Here is a 19,488-nt window from a genome sequence, read left to right on the forward strand (position 1 = left end):
CGATACAGAAGTACGGGAGTCGGATCTAACCGGTCGTATACACGTCGAGGGACAACAAGGTGAGACACACTGGCGTACCGAGGAATGGATAGGCCAGACAGACATATGCAAATCTCAACCAAACATTAGCGGCGACAGTATATCGTGTGGTGTATCGTCACCCAAGGAGAATGCTTGTCGATGCTTCTTGGAATTACTTATTCGTAATTACTTTGAATATTTGCAGTAATCGGTTTTGTAATTCGCATATTTTTGGTAGAAGAATTTTATTTAGTTTTACTTTCTTTATTAAAGTTAGACGAGTGAATATCCTGATCATGTTTTTTCACGTTTGAAGTTGTTCATATTCAGTTTTCGCGATCTCCCTCTTGCGCTTATATTTGACGATTCTACATTTTTTTACTCTTTCAGGCGATTATCTAGTTTGGATTAATTCTGTTACGTATACGGAATTTTTTCGCTCCAATGCTTTCGTTTAATTAAAAATTACTCCCTAGTCCCAAGGGATACTATTCTTTAGTATAAAATTATAACAAAAAATATTTAATTAAAATTTTGAAAATTGGGAAGTCTTTTCAACCAACGAAAGATACGATTAATGTTCTTGTTTATGACTTACGCCGTGATGGGTTCAAATCTTCAACTTTAATTTAGTAATTTCGTTGCCTATTTCTTTTAACAACTCAAAGTTCATAAAAAGTATTTCTGTTTACATAAATTTGTTATTTAAGCTGCATGCACTGTTCAACGCCGTGCAAAATGCAAAATGCAGCGCCGTGTGAAGTTTATCAATGAACGCGGAGAACGTTCTGGCTAGAATTTCAATAAGCTCTCTCATCGTACTGTGTTAAATTTCGGAACAGGAAACAATCTGTATAGCAGAGCCGAATGTGGAAAGTAAGGGGCAAGCGGCATTATAACTTGTTCTATATTCAAGGATTGTTAAGCAATGTAAAAGGCCTGTAAGGTGGGACGGAATCGTGTAATACGTCAACAATGAAAACGTGTTAAGGTGATTAACATCTCGTAGTTATTAGGAGAGACAAAAATCGCAGTAGACTGTTGAAACTTTATTGAACGTTCTAATAAGATTGTTGACAATTATATTTCGTTATTGTAGTACCTAAATTTTATTATCGAACACGCGTTTCTAACACCAGATGGATTTAAATTTACACGGCGCATTCTTTAATAATCTTATACAAATTTTATTGCTTTCCTTCTGTCAAGGTAGTTACTACGATGAAAGTGTAATCCACTAAGAATTGTATAATCGAAACATCTTTAATCGAAACAGCTTGGAAGGCCAAGCGGAAATACAGTTTCCGAATTGTATTTGGGTTCTTTTACATTAAACTTCAAAAGTCAAGAAAAATTCCTCCGACATTTCGATATTTACTCATATCCACAAACTATTATTTTAAATCAAACAGAAATTATCTTGTTAACGAAATTTTAAAGGTCCACTATCTACATTCCCTACACCGTTTGGAGCAATTAAACTTTCCATTCTTGCTTCGACTACAAACCACAAACCGGTGTTTGGTATAAACTTTCTCCTATACCAAAAAGAATAACATACAGCTCATTTTCCCAGGAGCGTAACAACCTTCCAAACAAAATCCCCTTCGAGGTTCGAAGTCTTCTGACGAAACCTCGATTCGCAAGGCGATACGAAGGAAGAAATTTAAAAAGTCAACGGAGTGATTCGGAATTCAACGGAACGAGCGTTTCGGGCGTGCACATTTTGCAGGATCATTAGCGGATAGTTCTATACTTTCATTTCCATCCATTCTGCCTTGCAAAGCAGTGGTAAGCGTGAAATTTGAAATGCAACGAATTTCCAAGACTGCAAATTAGAACGGCATAGCTGCTAATATTTATGGCGCGAGTGTGCGTTTGAACGCGTGCTCCTCGAGCAGAGGGAGCTAAGTGGGACATAAACATATCATTAGGCTCTAACAGAACCGCCACCTCCCTCGTACTCTGAGTATTAAGCTAGCATCGTTGCGCATGTGATTGCGTACACATTGAGCCTATATAGGCAGCTGGCTAGTCGATGCTTAATACCCTATGATCGACAAATAGGGATATTTACTTGCAAACGTCTATTGTGTCAGGAAGAAGATAGATTTCCAATTGTTAGGCGTTTAGTTAAATCGACTGATGGAAAATAACTGCAGGAAGTAAATAAAGAGAGCGAACAATTATTTTCACTTTCGATAATATTTAATATAAAATTATTTCAAAAAAATGAGAAAGTAAAATTCGTATGGAAATTTGGAGATACAGTCGAGCATCTCGTAAGAAAAACATTTCGATTTAAATTGTCAAATTTGATTCATCAAGTGAGTAAATTTATATGCGCGTACAGTTTTCCCAACTACTCGAGGAATTGTGTGAAACTCGAAATCATACGGAAGAATTTTCAAAGTATTTAGCTCTAATTCATACGTCGCATGTCTGGCGTGCACGATTCATATCGCGAATCGTTGTCGAATTTAGGCATGTCATGAAGCTCGTATTTCAACCGCTCCTACCTCTCCATTCAACGAATATTAAACCACTCTGCGAGTGCGTTCTACTCAATAACATGCAGTGCGTGTTGATAATCGGTAGATTTTGCGATTCAGTCGATTTCAATTGTAAAGCTTCTCGAACATAGAATACACCATAGGGGAATTGAAAAGCTCCGTGATATATGTTTTGTCTCCGCTGCTGTTTATTTGCTATCATTTCCGACATTTACATTTGCCTTTTATACCTACACGTCCTATCGTCTCGAAAAAATATTTCGTAACTCATAACTGTGAATTTTACCGAAAATTGTTGTCAATCGCGTTGAACATTTGAAGTTTGATATACTTTAACCACCACGAAATAAAACTATAACTATTATATTAATTAGAATCTATAGTCGAGCGTTATTCGTAACATCTGATCTACCACCTTTGTTTTGATTACTCATTTATATTTTCCAAATGAAAATTTTCACATTAACGGCAGATTATTTGTTCTTTTAATGTAGCTATAGTAGCTATAGTAGAGTCATCGGTAGTGTTTACGGCGTTATACCCAAGATTAAATTCGTATAGTAAAAGCACTCACTTTTTCGACTGTTCCATTTATCCATGTTTCACTTTAATACACAATGTGCCGTTTTATAATAAAACGATTGACAAAAAACCGTTTGTAGAGAGAGGGCTTAATGGTTAAGAAAAAAAACGAGTTACGTTCCTTTATTTGCTATTTAATGTGGCGAAGATGATCGAAGTTTCGAATTTTTGGCGTTTGCTTAGCGGCTGATTAAAACCGATCATCAACCGTTCGATGTTGGGGAATGTTTAGATTATTGGCGCTCAGTCCACCGCGAACGCAGATAACTGACACAGGTCCTCAAGAGAGGTTTCCACGTTTTATCGGGTACACGTTCATATTGTTTGTCAGCTTTCAGCTTGTGATATTACATTGAAACGAAGTAAGTAAAGGCATAAATGTAACAATTCGATCAATGGATAGTAATAATTTAAAAAATTCGCAAACGAGAGCAAACAGTGGCACTAATCGTGTTATTTTAAAATTTTAAACGCGAAAATTGTATTCACGTTATAACAATGCTACATATTCGCAAATGTTTAAATGACCAACCAAATAAAATTTTTTTTACATCAGTTCTGTAATGTTTTTATTTTCTACTAATTCTTGACACAGATTTAAATGAAAATTTTGCTACAAATTATCATTTACTATGTAACCAGAGATTTCACATTTTAGTAGATACTTCTTCGCCTGAAAATAATATCGCCTATGTCGTTTGTATCTAAAATTTCGATATCTGTGAAACACAAATTCTACTACAAAATCGCGTATGTATACTATTAGGTATTTATATAATTCGTTAGAGATTATCTTTTTCAACAGATTTGTTATTATAACCGCTATTCAAGCATAAAACGTCAGGGTAAATTTACTGATGGAACATGAAATGTTGGTACACATTTGTGGATGCAAACATCGTAATGCCTGCAGGAGTAATTTCCACGTCGTATTTCGGACATGTAATTTTGCAACGTTCGCCATGATCGACTTCGTGGCAGAATTGACCCAGTTGAACTCGTCCCTCCAACCCCATTTAGCGAATATTAAGCCGATCTGTACGCATATACACGCACAATAGTATGTAGAACATGTTGACAGTGCGTACACGCGCGGTTAAGTCAATCTAGATATCTACCATTCTCGAAATCCAGGCAATCAAAGATAACAGAGAGCATCGATGGAATTAGGTTGTCAACGGGCCATGGTAGTTTCTGAACTAAAATTCCACGCTCCTTATCGATCGTGCATAATTTAAGATATTTCAAGTCATTTAATTGATGGTCCTCAAGATTTCCCTTGTTTTTCGATGCCTTGCCTATCTGTAAATATCTATCGAATATCGAACGATGCTACATCAGTTGCACGATGCTACATCAAAAAAATATTTGGATTTAATACCAATTTTGTAAAAAAGATCAAGATAGGGCTAAGAGAACTATAATAATCGATATATTATTAATAATCGATTATAATAATTCCTTTTTATTTATCAAATACAATTTCCTCTATGTTAGTCCCAGTTCGCGTAACACGTGCTGAAATTAAAATCGGCTGATCAGCGGAATGTCGTCGCTTATTATGATTCGGCAGAAAGGCGCCAAGCGCCTCTGCAACGATCATTTCCTACCAGAGATTTAATCAGCTCGGTGTTGATGTCGTTGATGCATTCGAGGCATTTCAGCCACGTTCTCTCTTGGCTTACCAGCAACCCCGTCGTATGTGCAAGCTTACGATAGGATAGCAGTCGCTTTATCTATATGCAAGCATGCGACTAAGCCAATCTCTCTATGTTCTCCCGCAGAATTACAGGCGAACAACGGTTCCCCAGGGAATTAAAGGACACCTTAGAGTGTATGTGGTTTGGAAGATGTCACGATACTGAAACCAAGGCAGACTACATCTGCCATTGTAACTCTACTCTGACGAATTAGCGTTTGATACATGTTTCCTGTCGCCCCGCCGTGTCGAACACCATGTCAAATCACAATTCCGACAAACGGTAAACGAAGAATAGAACAGAAGACCTGATACTAGATTCCATTTATTTTCTATTTTTCTTTTTAATTTAGCGCTCACAATGAAAAATTACGATGGAAAATGTGGCTTTGTCAAAAACAAATGCGTCCAACAGGTTAGCATTTTTTATTACTATTTCAATTAGAAATATGATTCGTTTTTAATTAAAACAATATTATTCTCTTTAATGTTATTTTAAAGGGGTACAATATCAACGTGAACTATATGCGTAGATTTATGTAATTGAAACAAAACAATATAGCTCTCGCTAAAGAACCAAAACTCATTAGAGAAAAGAAAGAAAAAAGAAGCAAAAATGAATATTCTAACTTTTCTAAATGGATAAACGTTCGTATCACAAATAACGTTAAAGAAGACGGTTTAGAACAATAGTAAACTTACAAGAATTTCTACTTTAATCTCTAAAGCGTAAATTTCTGTTTGGAACACTTTCAGTTTCGTGTAATATTAGGTGTAAATGTTACATTCCTTATTTAGGCGAAAGAAGCAATCAGCGAGTTCGTATAACTGCTTTCAAGCGAAATAGGGAAACTGTAGATAATTAAGTTTCCATTTGTTGAATTATTCGATTAAACAATCGCCACGCTAACAAACAGTTATGGGTCTGTAATTAATGCGGTGGTACATAATTTCGTTATTATCCAACGATCTGTTGGTTAATACGTGTCGAATGTAATAGATGAAACGTATGATAAATTGGTTATCCGATTTCTATCCGACAATAATTGTTAATTGTTCCCTTATTTTTTGTGTTGATCATAACGAGAAGCAATTCGTTATAAATCTTTCCGAGGAACGGAATTCGTAATCCGATTTGTTCGATGATAAATGTATGGTTTTTAGTCAAATAGAAGAAATGAAAACAAAAATTCTAAAGCATTATGATTTTGATGTATTGTATGTGATTCATTTATTTGTGTTGTTAAACTTCAATTCAATTTAGCGATTTCGATAATTCGTTACCCGCTTGATTAAAACAGAATTGCCCTTTTTGAATAGAAATTAAAAGATCATTTACTTCGCCTTTAGTATCTATATTTTGTTTAATCAAGAATATGCGGGTTTAATGATTTAACATAACAAGTTCGACATAGTAATGTTAAAAGTATATTATTTATCTCTTATTTTAGTTAGTGAACGTGGCAAAAAATTCTTACGAAAAAAGATATGTTGTACGAAAATGTGAAAAAATTGCGTCCTAGGTTAAAAGAAAAATAAGAAAATAGAAAATCACTAATTATAGGTAATAGAAAACGAGAAAGGTAAAGTATGTATGTAGTAGGAAAAAACCTAGAGAAGAAGCGGAAGGAGTGACCGTGTAAGACTATGTATACGGTAAAATGACAGAATAAAAAATCGAAAAGTAAAAAGATGTTGGGATTAAAATGGGAAAGAAAGGAAATGAAAGAAGAAAGAGGAAAACGAAATGAAAGTTAAAGAGTAAATAAGAAATTACTCTTTACTCATCTGAAAATGCTTCGTATGATTTTGCGATTTTCACGATACAAAGAAAAAAGATAATAAACGCGAGAAAATGCACAAAGTATTTTATACGGGATGAAGTTGAAATTATCGTTGAAGTTACAAAAAAAAAAAAGATTAAAGAAATGGCAAAACTATAACAAATCTAGAAGACAGAAAGATTTTAAATGTATTGTAATAAAACTTGATAGAATTACGACACTATGACATTTATGCATTAAATATATCAATCACTTTATGTTTAAGGCCACGATTAATGTAAATTTGGTGTCGTTTGTTACTTCACGCGTAAGTAAGTCACGAGTAAGTGCCCGTGGCTTTACCTTTGTAAACCGGCATTCGTTTAACTTTTCAAACGCAGAATCTTTTACCTAGATTTCAGGTACTTTTTCTTTCCTCTCATCCCTTTTACGAAACTAACCGATAATTCCTACTCAACAACATAACTCCTGGAAAATTCTAATTGTGTCTTAATTAAAAACGCGACGCGTGTTCCTCTTAACTATCCCGAATGCAATCTTTCCTCGGCAAAAATTGCTTACGACTCAATTCATCTGCCCAAGAATGAAAACAAAACCGGAAGAAAGAAAATTCAGCAACGAAAAAAGCAGAAGAAAAGGAGAGGAAACAAATTAAAAGGACTACGCTCGCTAAACGAAGAAGAGCACGGTGAAACGGGGAGAAAGACGACGGCGACGACGACGACAACGACAAGACCAAACAAAGAGACGCGGCAGAACAGAGAAAGCTCTAGCGGAGAAGCGTTGAGGGAAGCAAGCATTAATGCGACCCCGTAGACCGCAGATGTTGCGCCAATTACAAACCTCACCCTTGCGCTTGAGTGTCTCACTCGCTCCTTAAAGCCGCGGCAGTCGGAGGAATACGCCGTATTCCGACTTACGAGCCCGATGTCGCATATCTTCCTGCCTCCAGCTCTTTGTCTTTTCCTCCCGTATTCCTTCTACTCATCGACGACGATTTAGGTCTCTGTGTATGTGCAGCTAGCATGTAGCGCCGGAGGCGTGGGGATAGCACGGCCCGCCAACGAGACACGAATTTTCGAAAAGGCTCTCGCACTTTGTTAGATTAAATTTAGCACAAGGCGCAAAAGGACGATCTCTCGGTCGTTCTCTCTTTCTTTGTCGTTGACGACGGTGTTACAACGGGAAGAGGAAGGGGCTAGGCTAGACGGTTCGGCGGGTCGCCCATGATCCTTCGAAGGAGAAAGAGAAACGGTCGAGACGGAACAAGGATGCCAGGTACCAGGGGAAAAACGGGCGGAAGAGAAGGAGAACACCGAGTACGCCGGTGGCTGATATTATTCTTGGGTCTTCCTCGCTGGAGCATTATTAGTTCTGGCGTGTTAGCATACATGAAATATTGATGTTACAGAGAGCCCACCCTTCGTGCTGTCCCAACTCCGATCTCCTATGCTCCTTGGTCCCACGTCTCTTTAGATTTTACACGTATACGAGCATCCGCTTGTACTTTCACGACTTCTCTTTTACTCGTTGTCCGCGCATACCTCTCGTTTCTTTTCTCGTCGACTCTTTGTCGACGATTTTTACGGCTTTTAAGCCCCTTCGCTGTCGTAATCCGCTTCTTGGTCGTTTTACCACCGTTTTTGGAACTCCACGGTCGAAGGGATTGAATTTCTTGGCTTTGACACGCGCAAGGTTGTTGGCTTACCTTCTACTTGAATTTATATCTGTATCAGGATCTTTTACATTAATTTGATTTAAGAATCGTTTAATTAATTTACACTAAGCGATTTCGATGCGGAACTGACTATCAAATATGAAAGAATACCAAATGTTCGATGTCGAACGGATTTAATAAATCTCTGTTACTTCTGGTTTATCTAAAGTTCATTAAGACTTCTAGCTAATTAATCATTTTAATCTGTTATATGGGGGAAATAAAATAAAACTGTCAACTTCATAAAGAGAGTTCTTAATATTTATGTCGATACGGTGATTTAAATCACAAAGCGTGGTCAAAGACGTTGTAATGTGATTATAATGAAAATAAACAGGAAGTCGCAAAATAGAAGAGAAAGCGGGAAAGTGAAACCGCGGGTAAACTACCCCATTGGTTACGGAGTTAATTGAGTTTCCGAGCTTCTTTGAGGCGCTTAAGGCGTGTTGTTCCGTTCGTTAGATTTATCTTAATACGGCGAGTCCCGAAACATCCTAACTCCTTAAAGCCACCATTAAAGCCGCGATCGATTTCAAGGATTTTCGGTGCAGGTTGCGTTGGTTAACAGCCGAGTTAATTACTGGAAATTTAGAACTCGTCACAAGGGAATTCCTTACGCTTCAACGGAGTCGTTTGATCTCCAATTTTGATTGCATATCCGGTTTAATTATTTGTTCGATATTAAAAATGTTATAATATCATAAACAGGGAAGTCGAAGTATGTTGAAACAACATTTGCAAAAATAATTTAACTCCATTTATCGAATATGTTATCCGGTAGATTTCTCCTCATTTCGTTGCTAACTGTATCACGTTATTACATTTTTGTTGCATTTCCGCCTCGCTACACCCGTTTCCTCTTTCCCTTGACTTTCCCACGGGAAGTGTCTGAGTGATCGATGTGTTCTTCGAAAAAAGATCAAGATTGAAGAGAATACGTTTCGCCAGTAGACTTTCAGAGGAGGAACTTTTTTGTCATTTGCATTTACTTTTCTCCAAATAGTATGAAATTTGCATATGTCTGATCTGTTAATCCAACATTGCGTCTCTTAGGTTTTCAATCGTTCGTAGGATTAGGATCGTATTCTAATTTTAAAAATAAAGAAAAGGAGACATAAAATATAACATCGTTCCAAGTTCTGTATATTTTAATCGCGCATTTGACATCCGAATATATTTGAACAATTCATAAATGGGTTTACCTGATTTCATATTTTTCTCGTTGTGAATCGTCAGCGAGCTTGGATTTCCGTAAATAGAGTTATTCATTTCAGCCATCAGCTCCCAATCTGCACAGAAAATGGCATTTTATAGCAGTTCCTCCAGGGTTTTTGTGCGAAATAAATATCTGAAACGTTTGGTCGCTAACTTTGTTGCCTTTTAAACGAAATATACGTGGTTGTTGAAGCTTTGCGACATTCGTTGTATAAATAATAGATCGCTACCATTCGAATGGCGGTTGGCAACTAAATTAGCTTCCTTAAAGAAACTGACAGAAGCTAAGCCGCTTATGAGATCCGTGTGCAAAGATGCAGGCAAACACATCAATTGACCATGCTTTCAACATTTCTCTTGCAAAATCTATTTAGTCACGCGGAACTTATTCAATCTTGACTGTTAGCTGCTTCTGTGAAGGAGGATTAGAAATTAACAAAGTTTATTAATGCTAGTGGGAATTTTAAATGTAAATCTTAGGAATATGATCTGCATGGTTTCCATAAAAATTAAGTTTAAGTTAAATCGACCGAAAAAAGTTGCGAACGTTGCATTGATACAATGTTAATCCTTAATCGGTTAAGTTTTGATTCTACCTAAATCCACTTCAATCGTTACAATTCGTTTATTCCTACATTAAGACATGAAACGCAAACGTAAATTGCATATAGAGAAGGAGGATAAGGATAAAAATAGAAACGAAAAATGGGGAAGAAACATCCAATGTCTCGAAGGAGAAGGTCCTTGAGGCGGTATCGAAGAAAAACGAAAACATGCGGGGCTGACCTCGACCGCGGGATAAAATATTATTTTCTTCGCGATTAAGGGAGGTTTACGAGCTTACCTTTCTTCGGCATCTCCGTAGTAGATGGGCTCGGGCTGGTACTCGGCGGTGAAGACACTGCAACGAAAGAAATAAGTTTTTATTTTTAATTAAAGTTTCTTCCTTGGTAGTAGGCGCGTAGCCCGTTTGAAGTAACACTGTTAAGAGGAGGATAGTTGGTCGGCAACCAGCTATGCAAGCAGAGAAGACAGTGGAATGGCATGAGGGTTGACTCGAAACCTGTACGGACCGTTATGGATTGCGCCACCTGTTACTAACTTCACCCTCAAACGTATTAGCCACCGTGGCGTCGGCCAGGCCGCCCAACCTCCACATCATATCTTACACGCTACCTACCCATCCTACTCTCTTCAAATCCCCTTGCCACGCTTCTCTAACTTTGTCGCCCGTATCGAATATAGTTGAATAATTATTCCTAATTTCGTCATATGTTCTATGTGTTTTCCGTCGTCGTAACGTTGCGTCATCGTAGGAGAATAGTCGTGCGATCTAAGTAGGAATTGCATCTGGTTGTAGATTATGCTATCTTCCGCATCAGTGATCTGGTAATTGCAGCAATAAGAATACTATTTCATTTATAATATCTCTTTATAGTATTTTATTATATCAGAGTTGGAAGAGTTGTCATCACATTCTCTCGATAACTCATTTCGAATTAAAGCCAAAAAGGATTTTCCTTTGGAGAAAATATATTTATTAAATATATACAGCAACCTAATATACAGGGTGGTTGGTAACTGGTGGTACAAGCGGAAAGGGGGTGATTCTACGCAAAAAAGGAAGTCGAAAATATAGAACAAAAATTTTTCGTTTGAGGCTTTGTTTTCGAGAAAATCGACTTTGAATTTTTGCTCTGTACGCGTGCGGTACGTTATAACGGATCTTACTATAGATCGTTGTCTCGATGGAAAAATTAAAAAAAAAAAGAAAATTAAAAAAAAATTTTTTATTCTACATTTTCGACTTCTTCTTTAGCGTAGAATCACCCCCCTTCTGCTCATTTTCGACTTCTTCTTTAGCGTAGAATCACCCCCTTTCCGCTTGTACCACCAGTTACTAACCACCCTGTATATTAGGTTGCTGTATATATTTAATAAATATAGGTTTGCATATCAGTGATGTTTGTTCTGTTTTGTTTGTAGACTGCTTATTTCCTACAGTTTGGAATATAGTATATCTACGAGATATAGATATACCAAAGAATGGTAGGAACGAAACAAGGATTTTTTCAAAATCGAATATAATAGTAGTATAATAGTAGAATGATTTGCTTAATAGTAAAAATGAGAATTTCTTAATACTAAAGAATAGTACAGAATAAAAGCATCTTCCATTTTATCACTACGGATTAAACGTTGGAGCAAGTATTTTACGAGTTATTCAGAATGTCTTTTACGTATAGAACTTTTTCTATTTTTATCATCCGCATAAAAAATAGCTTATAAAACTTTAAACACGGATACGTCTCTTACATCTCTAATTAGTATAGTATATTAAAATCCTTTTCAGTTTTTCTCCTTTCTCGTTTGCTTAAACTTAAAAATGTTTCAACTTTTGAAATGATTTCCTAATTAAATATTCGATCATCTAGCTCGCTAGCTTCAAATATGAAAACATTTTTTGTTTGTTTAACCAAAAACTAATTACAACTGGAAACTATGTTTTACTTTTGCGATATTTGTGCAGCGGTATAAATGCAAACTGTTTTCGAGTCAAGCTCTATATCGAATGTTGTCGAAACTTGAACAAGACCGATCAAACATCGTGGAAGGAAATCGTCAGAATTACTCGTGCGGAATTCCGCGCTAAGCGCGAACAAACTAACTTACGCGTCATCACAGTGACGCGTTCACCGCAGAAAAGTCATCGTTATTTGTCACGAAACGTTGAGCGATAGTCTGTGTGTGGAAGGTGCATGCCACTGAGATACTTGCATGCTACAGAAGGTAAATAGGATAGAATGGCGAAGTATGCCTCTTGCGGAACGTATTTACGCGCCTGAATATACATAATGCAACTTCGTGGTTGCTCTTTTCATCACGAAATCACCCCCAAATTATTTTCTAGCTTAATTGAAATTAAATTACTTTCTCCGATTTTCGAAGTAGCAGTTCATTTTCCTAACCATTGCTCTGTTCTTATTTTTCATATCAATGTAAATAAAATACGATATTTTCTTAGCATTTTCTATTTGTCTTGTCTGTTTCCTTTATCCTCTTGTTCTTCCTGTGATGGAGAGCGATTAGATTTTTATTTGGTATTTCCATCGAGATAGCAGTAGTTCGACGGCGTACAGTTACAAGAATTATTAAACTGTAATAACACTATCTACTTATTGTTAGATATTGTAAATTCAATATTTGAAAGAACTATGATGAGAAAATTAATAACATATTCAATATTGAAATATTTTAATACATTCAAAATTGAAATAATTGAAACACCTGGTCTGAACTGCTCTAATCATATTGACATTGCAATTAATAATTTCGTGTGTTTTAATGCTTGAATTTTGATGGCACGTACATCAAGTTTCATATTCAGCGTCGAGCTGTATTAAACTTATCGAATTAATGTTGATGTTAAATCATCCGAAAACTATCTAAGGCTTAAACTTTGATGCTTTAGTACAATGTATACGCAGTGAGGAAAATGCACTTTAATTAAGGCACAATAGAACGTTCTGTCTTACTTCGAGTGTTTCTCTAGGACTCTGGAATATATAGGTAAATACTTCATCAGTAAATTTCAAAATTATATTTTTATTTGAAAGGAAAAGTACGCACATCGATACGTATTTATTTTGTTTACAGGCATTTTTACAATCTTCTCCCCTAACTTCTTCAATTTTCTGCTTCACGAATTTAGTGATATTTTATATACTTAACACAAAATATGATCATTTTCCCTATGTTAATCATGATTAATCTAACTATCTATAATATAGTTATAGAATTAATATCACTCATGCGTGTCTGTCTAGAGTAGAATGGATTTTGCTTCACGAATATAGACGTGCATATGGCCAAAAGAATTAAATCTATACAAGTAAAAGAACAAATGAAATTCTCGATTAATTCTGGAACGAAATCGCAAAAGCAACAAAACGAACGGATAGAGGAGACATACGATGTAGAAAATTATTTAAATCCCCTTCGCCACTTTCAATTAGTTTTCATCGCGACACGTCACGATTATCGATCTCCCCGTTTTAAAAGGCATGGTTTTATTATTCAGACAGCGTCTCACAGACAAATTAACGAGTTTGAATGGCCGTGGCCACTAGAATATTTTCGTACGACATGTCGACTAACATCATTAACATGAAATATGCATACACTTATTATCCATAATGTTAGAACGTTTAAAGCACGAATTCATCGCGATGAATTATCTTGTCTCTTGCAGATTCCTGTCGTCGATGTCGTTGGTGAAACAGTTCCGCTTGATCAATGGTCAACCTTTTATCGCGAAAAAATCAATCGTTTAGTTACTTAGTAATTAGTTGGTTGAATGCGACCCACTTTGTGACTGACCGCAAAAGTTGCACTGACCACTCTGAGTTGATTCTTTCGTAACACTTATAATCGCATAGACGCGTGTCACTCGACGATAAGCCTAAGCAACGCAACAGAAAAGCGAGTTTTACGATTCCTGACAGCATTAATCGTACTTCCTCGACCTGTTCTTTAATTGTAAAATATGATATCTTTGAACTGACAGATCGATAGTAATCCCCTTTTCTTTTTACTCTATTTTACTCTATTTTAATTGCACGCATCGATAATTTTTATCCGCTAAGGCTATCGTAATTACAAAATGTTTTTAGAGAAGACTTGATCATAAGAAGGATAGGCTGGATTATTGGTTTATGAAGACTTGTAGTCGTTCGAGGGAAAAGGAGAGTAGATCTACGAGATGAGATAATCAGTCTTATTTATATTGTTTCATGGTGATTTTGAAGGTTAATTTCAGTAACGATAAATCTTTCCTTATTCAAACTCAACTATTACACGAATACGAACAGTCATAACTTTTTCTTTTTTTTTTTTTTTGCAATCTCTGTACTGTAAAGTTTCTAATTTACGCTACTCATTTTTAAAGGGTAAATTCTGAAAGTTTTTAATGACTTTAAAGGACTGATTCCATAATATATTTTCACAAAAAGCGCTTTCAAACAACGGTGCAGGATAATATCACAACTCCAAAAAAAAGGTATTAGAGTGTGAAAAGCTTTAACACAGCTCTTTCGTTTGCATTATATTGTATACAGATTTCTCATTGCCAAACTTTTTAGTCTGTCGCAAATGAATAAAGAAAAGGTTGGAGAGAAATAGATCGGTATTGTTTTCAGTATTAAACTTTAGTACAAATATTTGAAAATGGCAAACCCATAGTTTTATTAACAGGAAGACCTGGAAAACTTTAATTTTCTTTGTCTGAAATTCATTCCATAACAGAATTTTCTTCTTCATATCAAATTCTTTATAAGTTATTAATTTTTCGATATATGCTTTAACATAAATAACATATTCAATAATGTATTCTCGAGAAGTAACAGTTATATTGATTTTTATGCGAACTAAAATTTCGGATCGCGATATGTTCGAGTACCAGAATATTTGGATCATAAAGCTTCCAATAATAATGGAAGTTTTTTCATCGAGAAACGGAGCGAATTCGAATTCCCGTAGCGAAGATAAAATATTTTTATACAAACGATATAAAATTCTATATAGAAAATATCTTTATATTCGTGCTACTACAATATTAGTGTAATACCAAATATATGTTTATAAAAATATGGTATCATTATCATTTGTGGTATTTTAAAAGACCAAATAATAATATTTTACTTGACTATTTTGTTAATAGGAAATTTTCTAAATAAATAGTAATTAATGTAGTTTTAAATGTACTATTTTTATGGGTATAATACGAATCGTATATATAAGAAATAGCGACACGAGTCACGCGAATTCTATCTAAATGCAATTTGTTTTTTTGTTTAATTTAGTAATGAGAATAAAAGAAGTTCTAATCGCGCAAAGATAACAGCGTGGCGGATATAATTTCATTTATAGCCGCAAGAAATTTGTCTTTATTTTTATTCTTTTCGTCTTTTCTAACGGTAATATCAATATGAGAAATATTTCAATATGCAAAATTATTAAAATCAACGCACGGAATGTTATACATGCATATATATATGCTTCGGGTAAAGATTGTGTTTTCCATGATTATGGGCAGATTATCCAATTTGAAGGGTAGCACAGGCTCGTTTCGACGCATGGATATAAATAGGCAAGGGGAAAAATTCATTTATCATTTTTGCGAGTCGTCGACGGAAAGAAGAAGCATTAGACTGCGAGAGAACGACGAAGACGAAGAAAGGGGAAACGGGAGGCGCGGAAAGACATTGGAGGAACGAGCAACGGGTAGAAGCCGAGAGAAATAGAGTGAAGACTTCTCATTTTGTACGTGGCTGAGTGGCAGACGGAAGGAAGGAGCAGAAAAAAAACACGGAAGAAAAGGAGATGGAAAGGAGAGAAGACAGACAGAGAAATATATACAGTCGAGCAGAGACTTTTCACTTTTGATTTATCGCGCCAACTTCTATTTCTCCCGGGAGATATTAAAACCCGTTGTCCCGGCAATTTAACTTTGCCCACCTGATTGATGATTGAACCAGCCAACGCGTCCTCTTCTTTTGTTGCACCGAATTGCTCATTAGATGCAATTAATAAATCGCCTTCTTTCAAACAAATAAAACTACCTATTAGAGATTATTTGATACTTTTCTTTTTACATCCCTGCGCAATTTGCGCAGTTGTCAATTGTTTGTTTCGCTTTGTTCTATTCGATTATGAAATATGTTATCACGATGTCGATATGAATTCTGTTACGATCTAGCTTTTAATTTGATAATCTGCAAACATAGAAAGAATCGATATCGAAAAATCCTTTCAAACATTTTTAGGAAATTAGTATTTGGTCAAATTTCACGGGGATAAAAGTAAGATAAAGTGAAGAATAAGATTCGAGAAAGTTGAGGAAAGAAGGAAAAATGAAGAGGACAATTCGTGAAGTTTACACGTCACACGCGACTATTTCGAAGTTCTGGCGAGGTAAGGTAAGCGAACTCGTTAAAATCTTAAGGCGCCTTAATTAGTCTAATAGCACCATCCTTTCTTGTCGGTTCATCAGCAACTTTCCAACCATCGTTCCATTCAATTTCTTCTTCGTGTTGCTCGCAACGGATCTGTTCGAATCTGTTCAAATATTGGCCAGTGTACTAATTCCAATTAGTGTATTTTGTCTGTAACAGAACCCCTCCGGATCTTCCTTGTCTCACGTTATTTTTGTGGAAAGAGAAAGGAAAGGTGACCAGAATGTTTTCATGAACACGGAAAGTAACGGCGCGTGTGGTAGAGTCGAATGTTACTTTATGTGTGCTAAGTGAATATAAATTGTGAATTAAATCGTGCCATAATCAGCTGAACGTCGAGAAATGTATGACGTGCTTGAGAAAGATGAAAAAAAAAGGACCTAAGTCTGAAAGATATGGACCTCTTTCTCTTTGCTTTTTGCATTTCTTTCTTTTTTAGGCAAGTAAATTTTTTCTTTTTGCAAGTAAATAAAGGTAATAAGAAAAAGTAGTTAACTATTATAGAAATTAAAAAGTGTACACTATTCACAGAAACATAAACGAGATATCTAAAGACATATTTTCAACATTCGATTCTACAATCAAGTATCGTCTTACATCTTTATTAGATTGAATTCACGTGAATTATTGTTAAAAATAAGAACTTAACGCGACCGGAAAAATGGCTATTCAATTGATAAAAAGGTAACCAGTTAAAGAACTTCCTAATATTTCAATAAGTACAATAAATATCCGGTCCAGGACGGGGAACTGTATCATCCTGGCAACTGGCGGTCGGGCCCTCTAATAAAAAGCCATACATTTATCACTTTTATCCGCGCTTTATCATACGTACCGCCATGAACTCATAAAACTGCATTATCCTTGTACGTGTGCAGGAACTCGGTTTTTATCGGCCAGGCCGATGAAATTCACCCCATTCTCTTTGTTCCCCTTATCACTAGTCTGTCCCTTTTTCCACTCTGCGTTGTTTACCATTACTTGCCTCATATCGATAAACAAATTTCCTCGTTCATATGAATCAAATTATGCGGAGGTTTCATAAAACAACAGTTCAAATTATGGGGAAATTTTAGCTGTCTGGTAAGTTCGGTTGTCTTTTTTTTCAGGAAAGCAATAAACTTTTCTATCTGAGACTTCATTCGTCATCATCTCCACATTTTATTTCAACGATTGAGTAATACCGATCAAAGTATTCTCGATGAAGAATGATTAAACGTGTAGATTGTAGTCAAGCATTACATATAACAATTTTTATGTTTTTTGATCGTAGAAGAAGTCAAATGATCGAATATCGAGCGAATAGCTCATTTCCATTCTTCCCAAAGGTACCGTATAATAAGTGATTCTCTGAAAAATTTACCTAGTTTCCTACCTACAAACCATACAAGTTTCTATCATCAAGGAAAGTTTCCATAATTGACTTTGTTCATATTTACAATATGTAGATAATTTTCCTATTGAGTTCATTGGCGATTTTCTAATGATTTAGTAATTAGATCTGACAGTGTTAGCTCTCGTTTCGTGCAATTTATTATGCTTTCAGTGTGAAATTAGAGGAAAATTCCGAAACTCGAAATATCTCATAACGCAATACTAATATTTGATCTACTATAACTTGATGAAATATCTTGTGGGTCAGCAATATGCTAATATTCTCATAGAAAATTTCTTATTTAAAAGTGTTTACTTAAATCTATTCCTTGTGTATTATGGTATTTCAACATATTCATGAATATAATATACAATTTATATATGAAATTTAATTAGTACAGAATTATTCTCTAATGAGCTGTTACATTAAAAGCGATTCGGGAATAGATTTTATGTTGAATTTCATCCATATCGGTATTTTATCCAGATGTGCTATTTGCGTAGCTAAATGATACATCAATCTGAATAAATGTATCAATCGGAAAATGTTGACGATGCCCCGTTGAAACCAATTCTAAATTATACGTTTCGGAGACCAATTCTCGACCATTTAATGCAATGGCGAGAAACAATTCAGTTTAAAGTGGTCTATTTATAGAAACGTTAGTCGAAAAATTATCAATTGCATTCGTTTCGTTGTAATCCCAATATGTACATCATCAGTCATCTATTGCTTTAGACATTTTTAATCTAAATGAACTCTATTACACCCTAAATATATTTTATTACTATCTTGCATAATACATATAACGATATATAGTAGAGAAATTGGAAATTAGAAGATTTGCAGGAAAGGTGGCCATAAGCTCTATTTAATAAGCGTAGTTAAGTTGTAAGTGAATTTAGATTTCGAAACGAAAATTGAGCACGGTGATACGTAATCACTTTAGTGGTTTGGAAAGTTTGTCATTTGCCAACTGATTGTTTTACTTTCCATCAATTTAATTTTCATGTTGATTCTATCTATTACCATCCAAAGTTATAACTCCGTTTCAAAATGTTCAATTGACCCTGATACATACAGATGAATTTTGCACTAATTTTGACTGTAATGTTTAACGAGTGTTTTACACTTGCTACTGGAGTACCGATGTTAAGCAATGGAATTTGATAATGTAAAATAACTGAAAAAAATTGCAACGTTGACGCTTAATTGATTGGACGGTTATTCATTTTCTCTCACTTTGTCTACACTTGTGATCTATTCATCTATTCATCCACGTCTATTCGTTTCTATTATGAAATATCATTATTTATCCAATAACAGATATCCTCGAATCAGTTTCCACAAACTCGACCCTTTCAATCATCAGTCTGAACTATTAAACTTTGTATGGGTCTATCTCAAATTTTGCCTTCGATCAATCATCAGTAACGTTTCCACAAAATCATCAACGAACCTTCATTCTGATGAAGGTACCTACAAACTATTGGACCAGCTGATTTTCTTCCTCATCCCAATTGGGAAACATAATTCCCAGTTCCGATGATGCCGCAATAGCGGCAGGCC

At 35.5% G+C, this 19,488-nt stretch overlaps 1 protein-coding gene across 1 annotated transcript in view; it reads right to left on the reverse strand.

Moving 5' to 3' along the window:
• LOC100741490 (lachesin-like) overlaps positions 1–19,488 on the reverse strand; it is a 58,085-nt gene that overhangs the window by 9,739 nt on the left and 28,858 nt on the right. Inside the window, exons 3-4 of the mRNA XM_003485435.4 lie at positions 10,376–10,432; positions 9,519–9,605 (exon numbers count right to left, since the gene is read on the reverse strand). Of these exons, the coding sequence (XP_003485483.4) occupies positions 9,519–9,605; positions 10,376–10,432 (144 nt within the window). The remainder of the gene's footprint in view (positions 1–9,518; positions 9,606–10,375; positions 10,433–19,488) is intronic.

This window comes from Bombus impatiens, unplaced genomic scaffold, assembly GCF_000188095.3.
Source record: "Bombus impatiens unplaced genomic scaffold, BIMP_2.2 scf_0058, whole genome shotgun sequence".
Classification (NCBI taxonomy): Eukaryota; Metazoa; Arthropoda; class Insecta; order Hymenoptera; family Apidae; genus Bombus; species Bombus impatiens.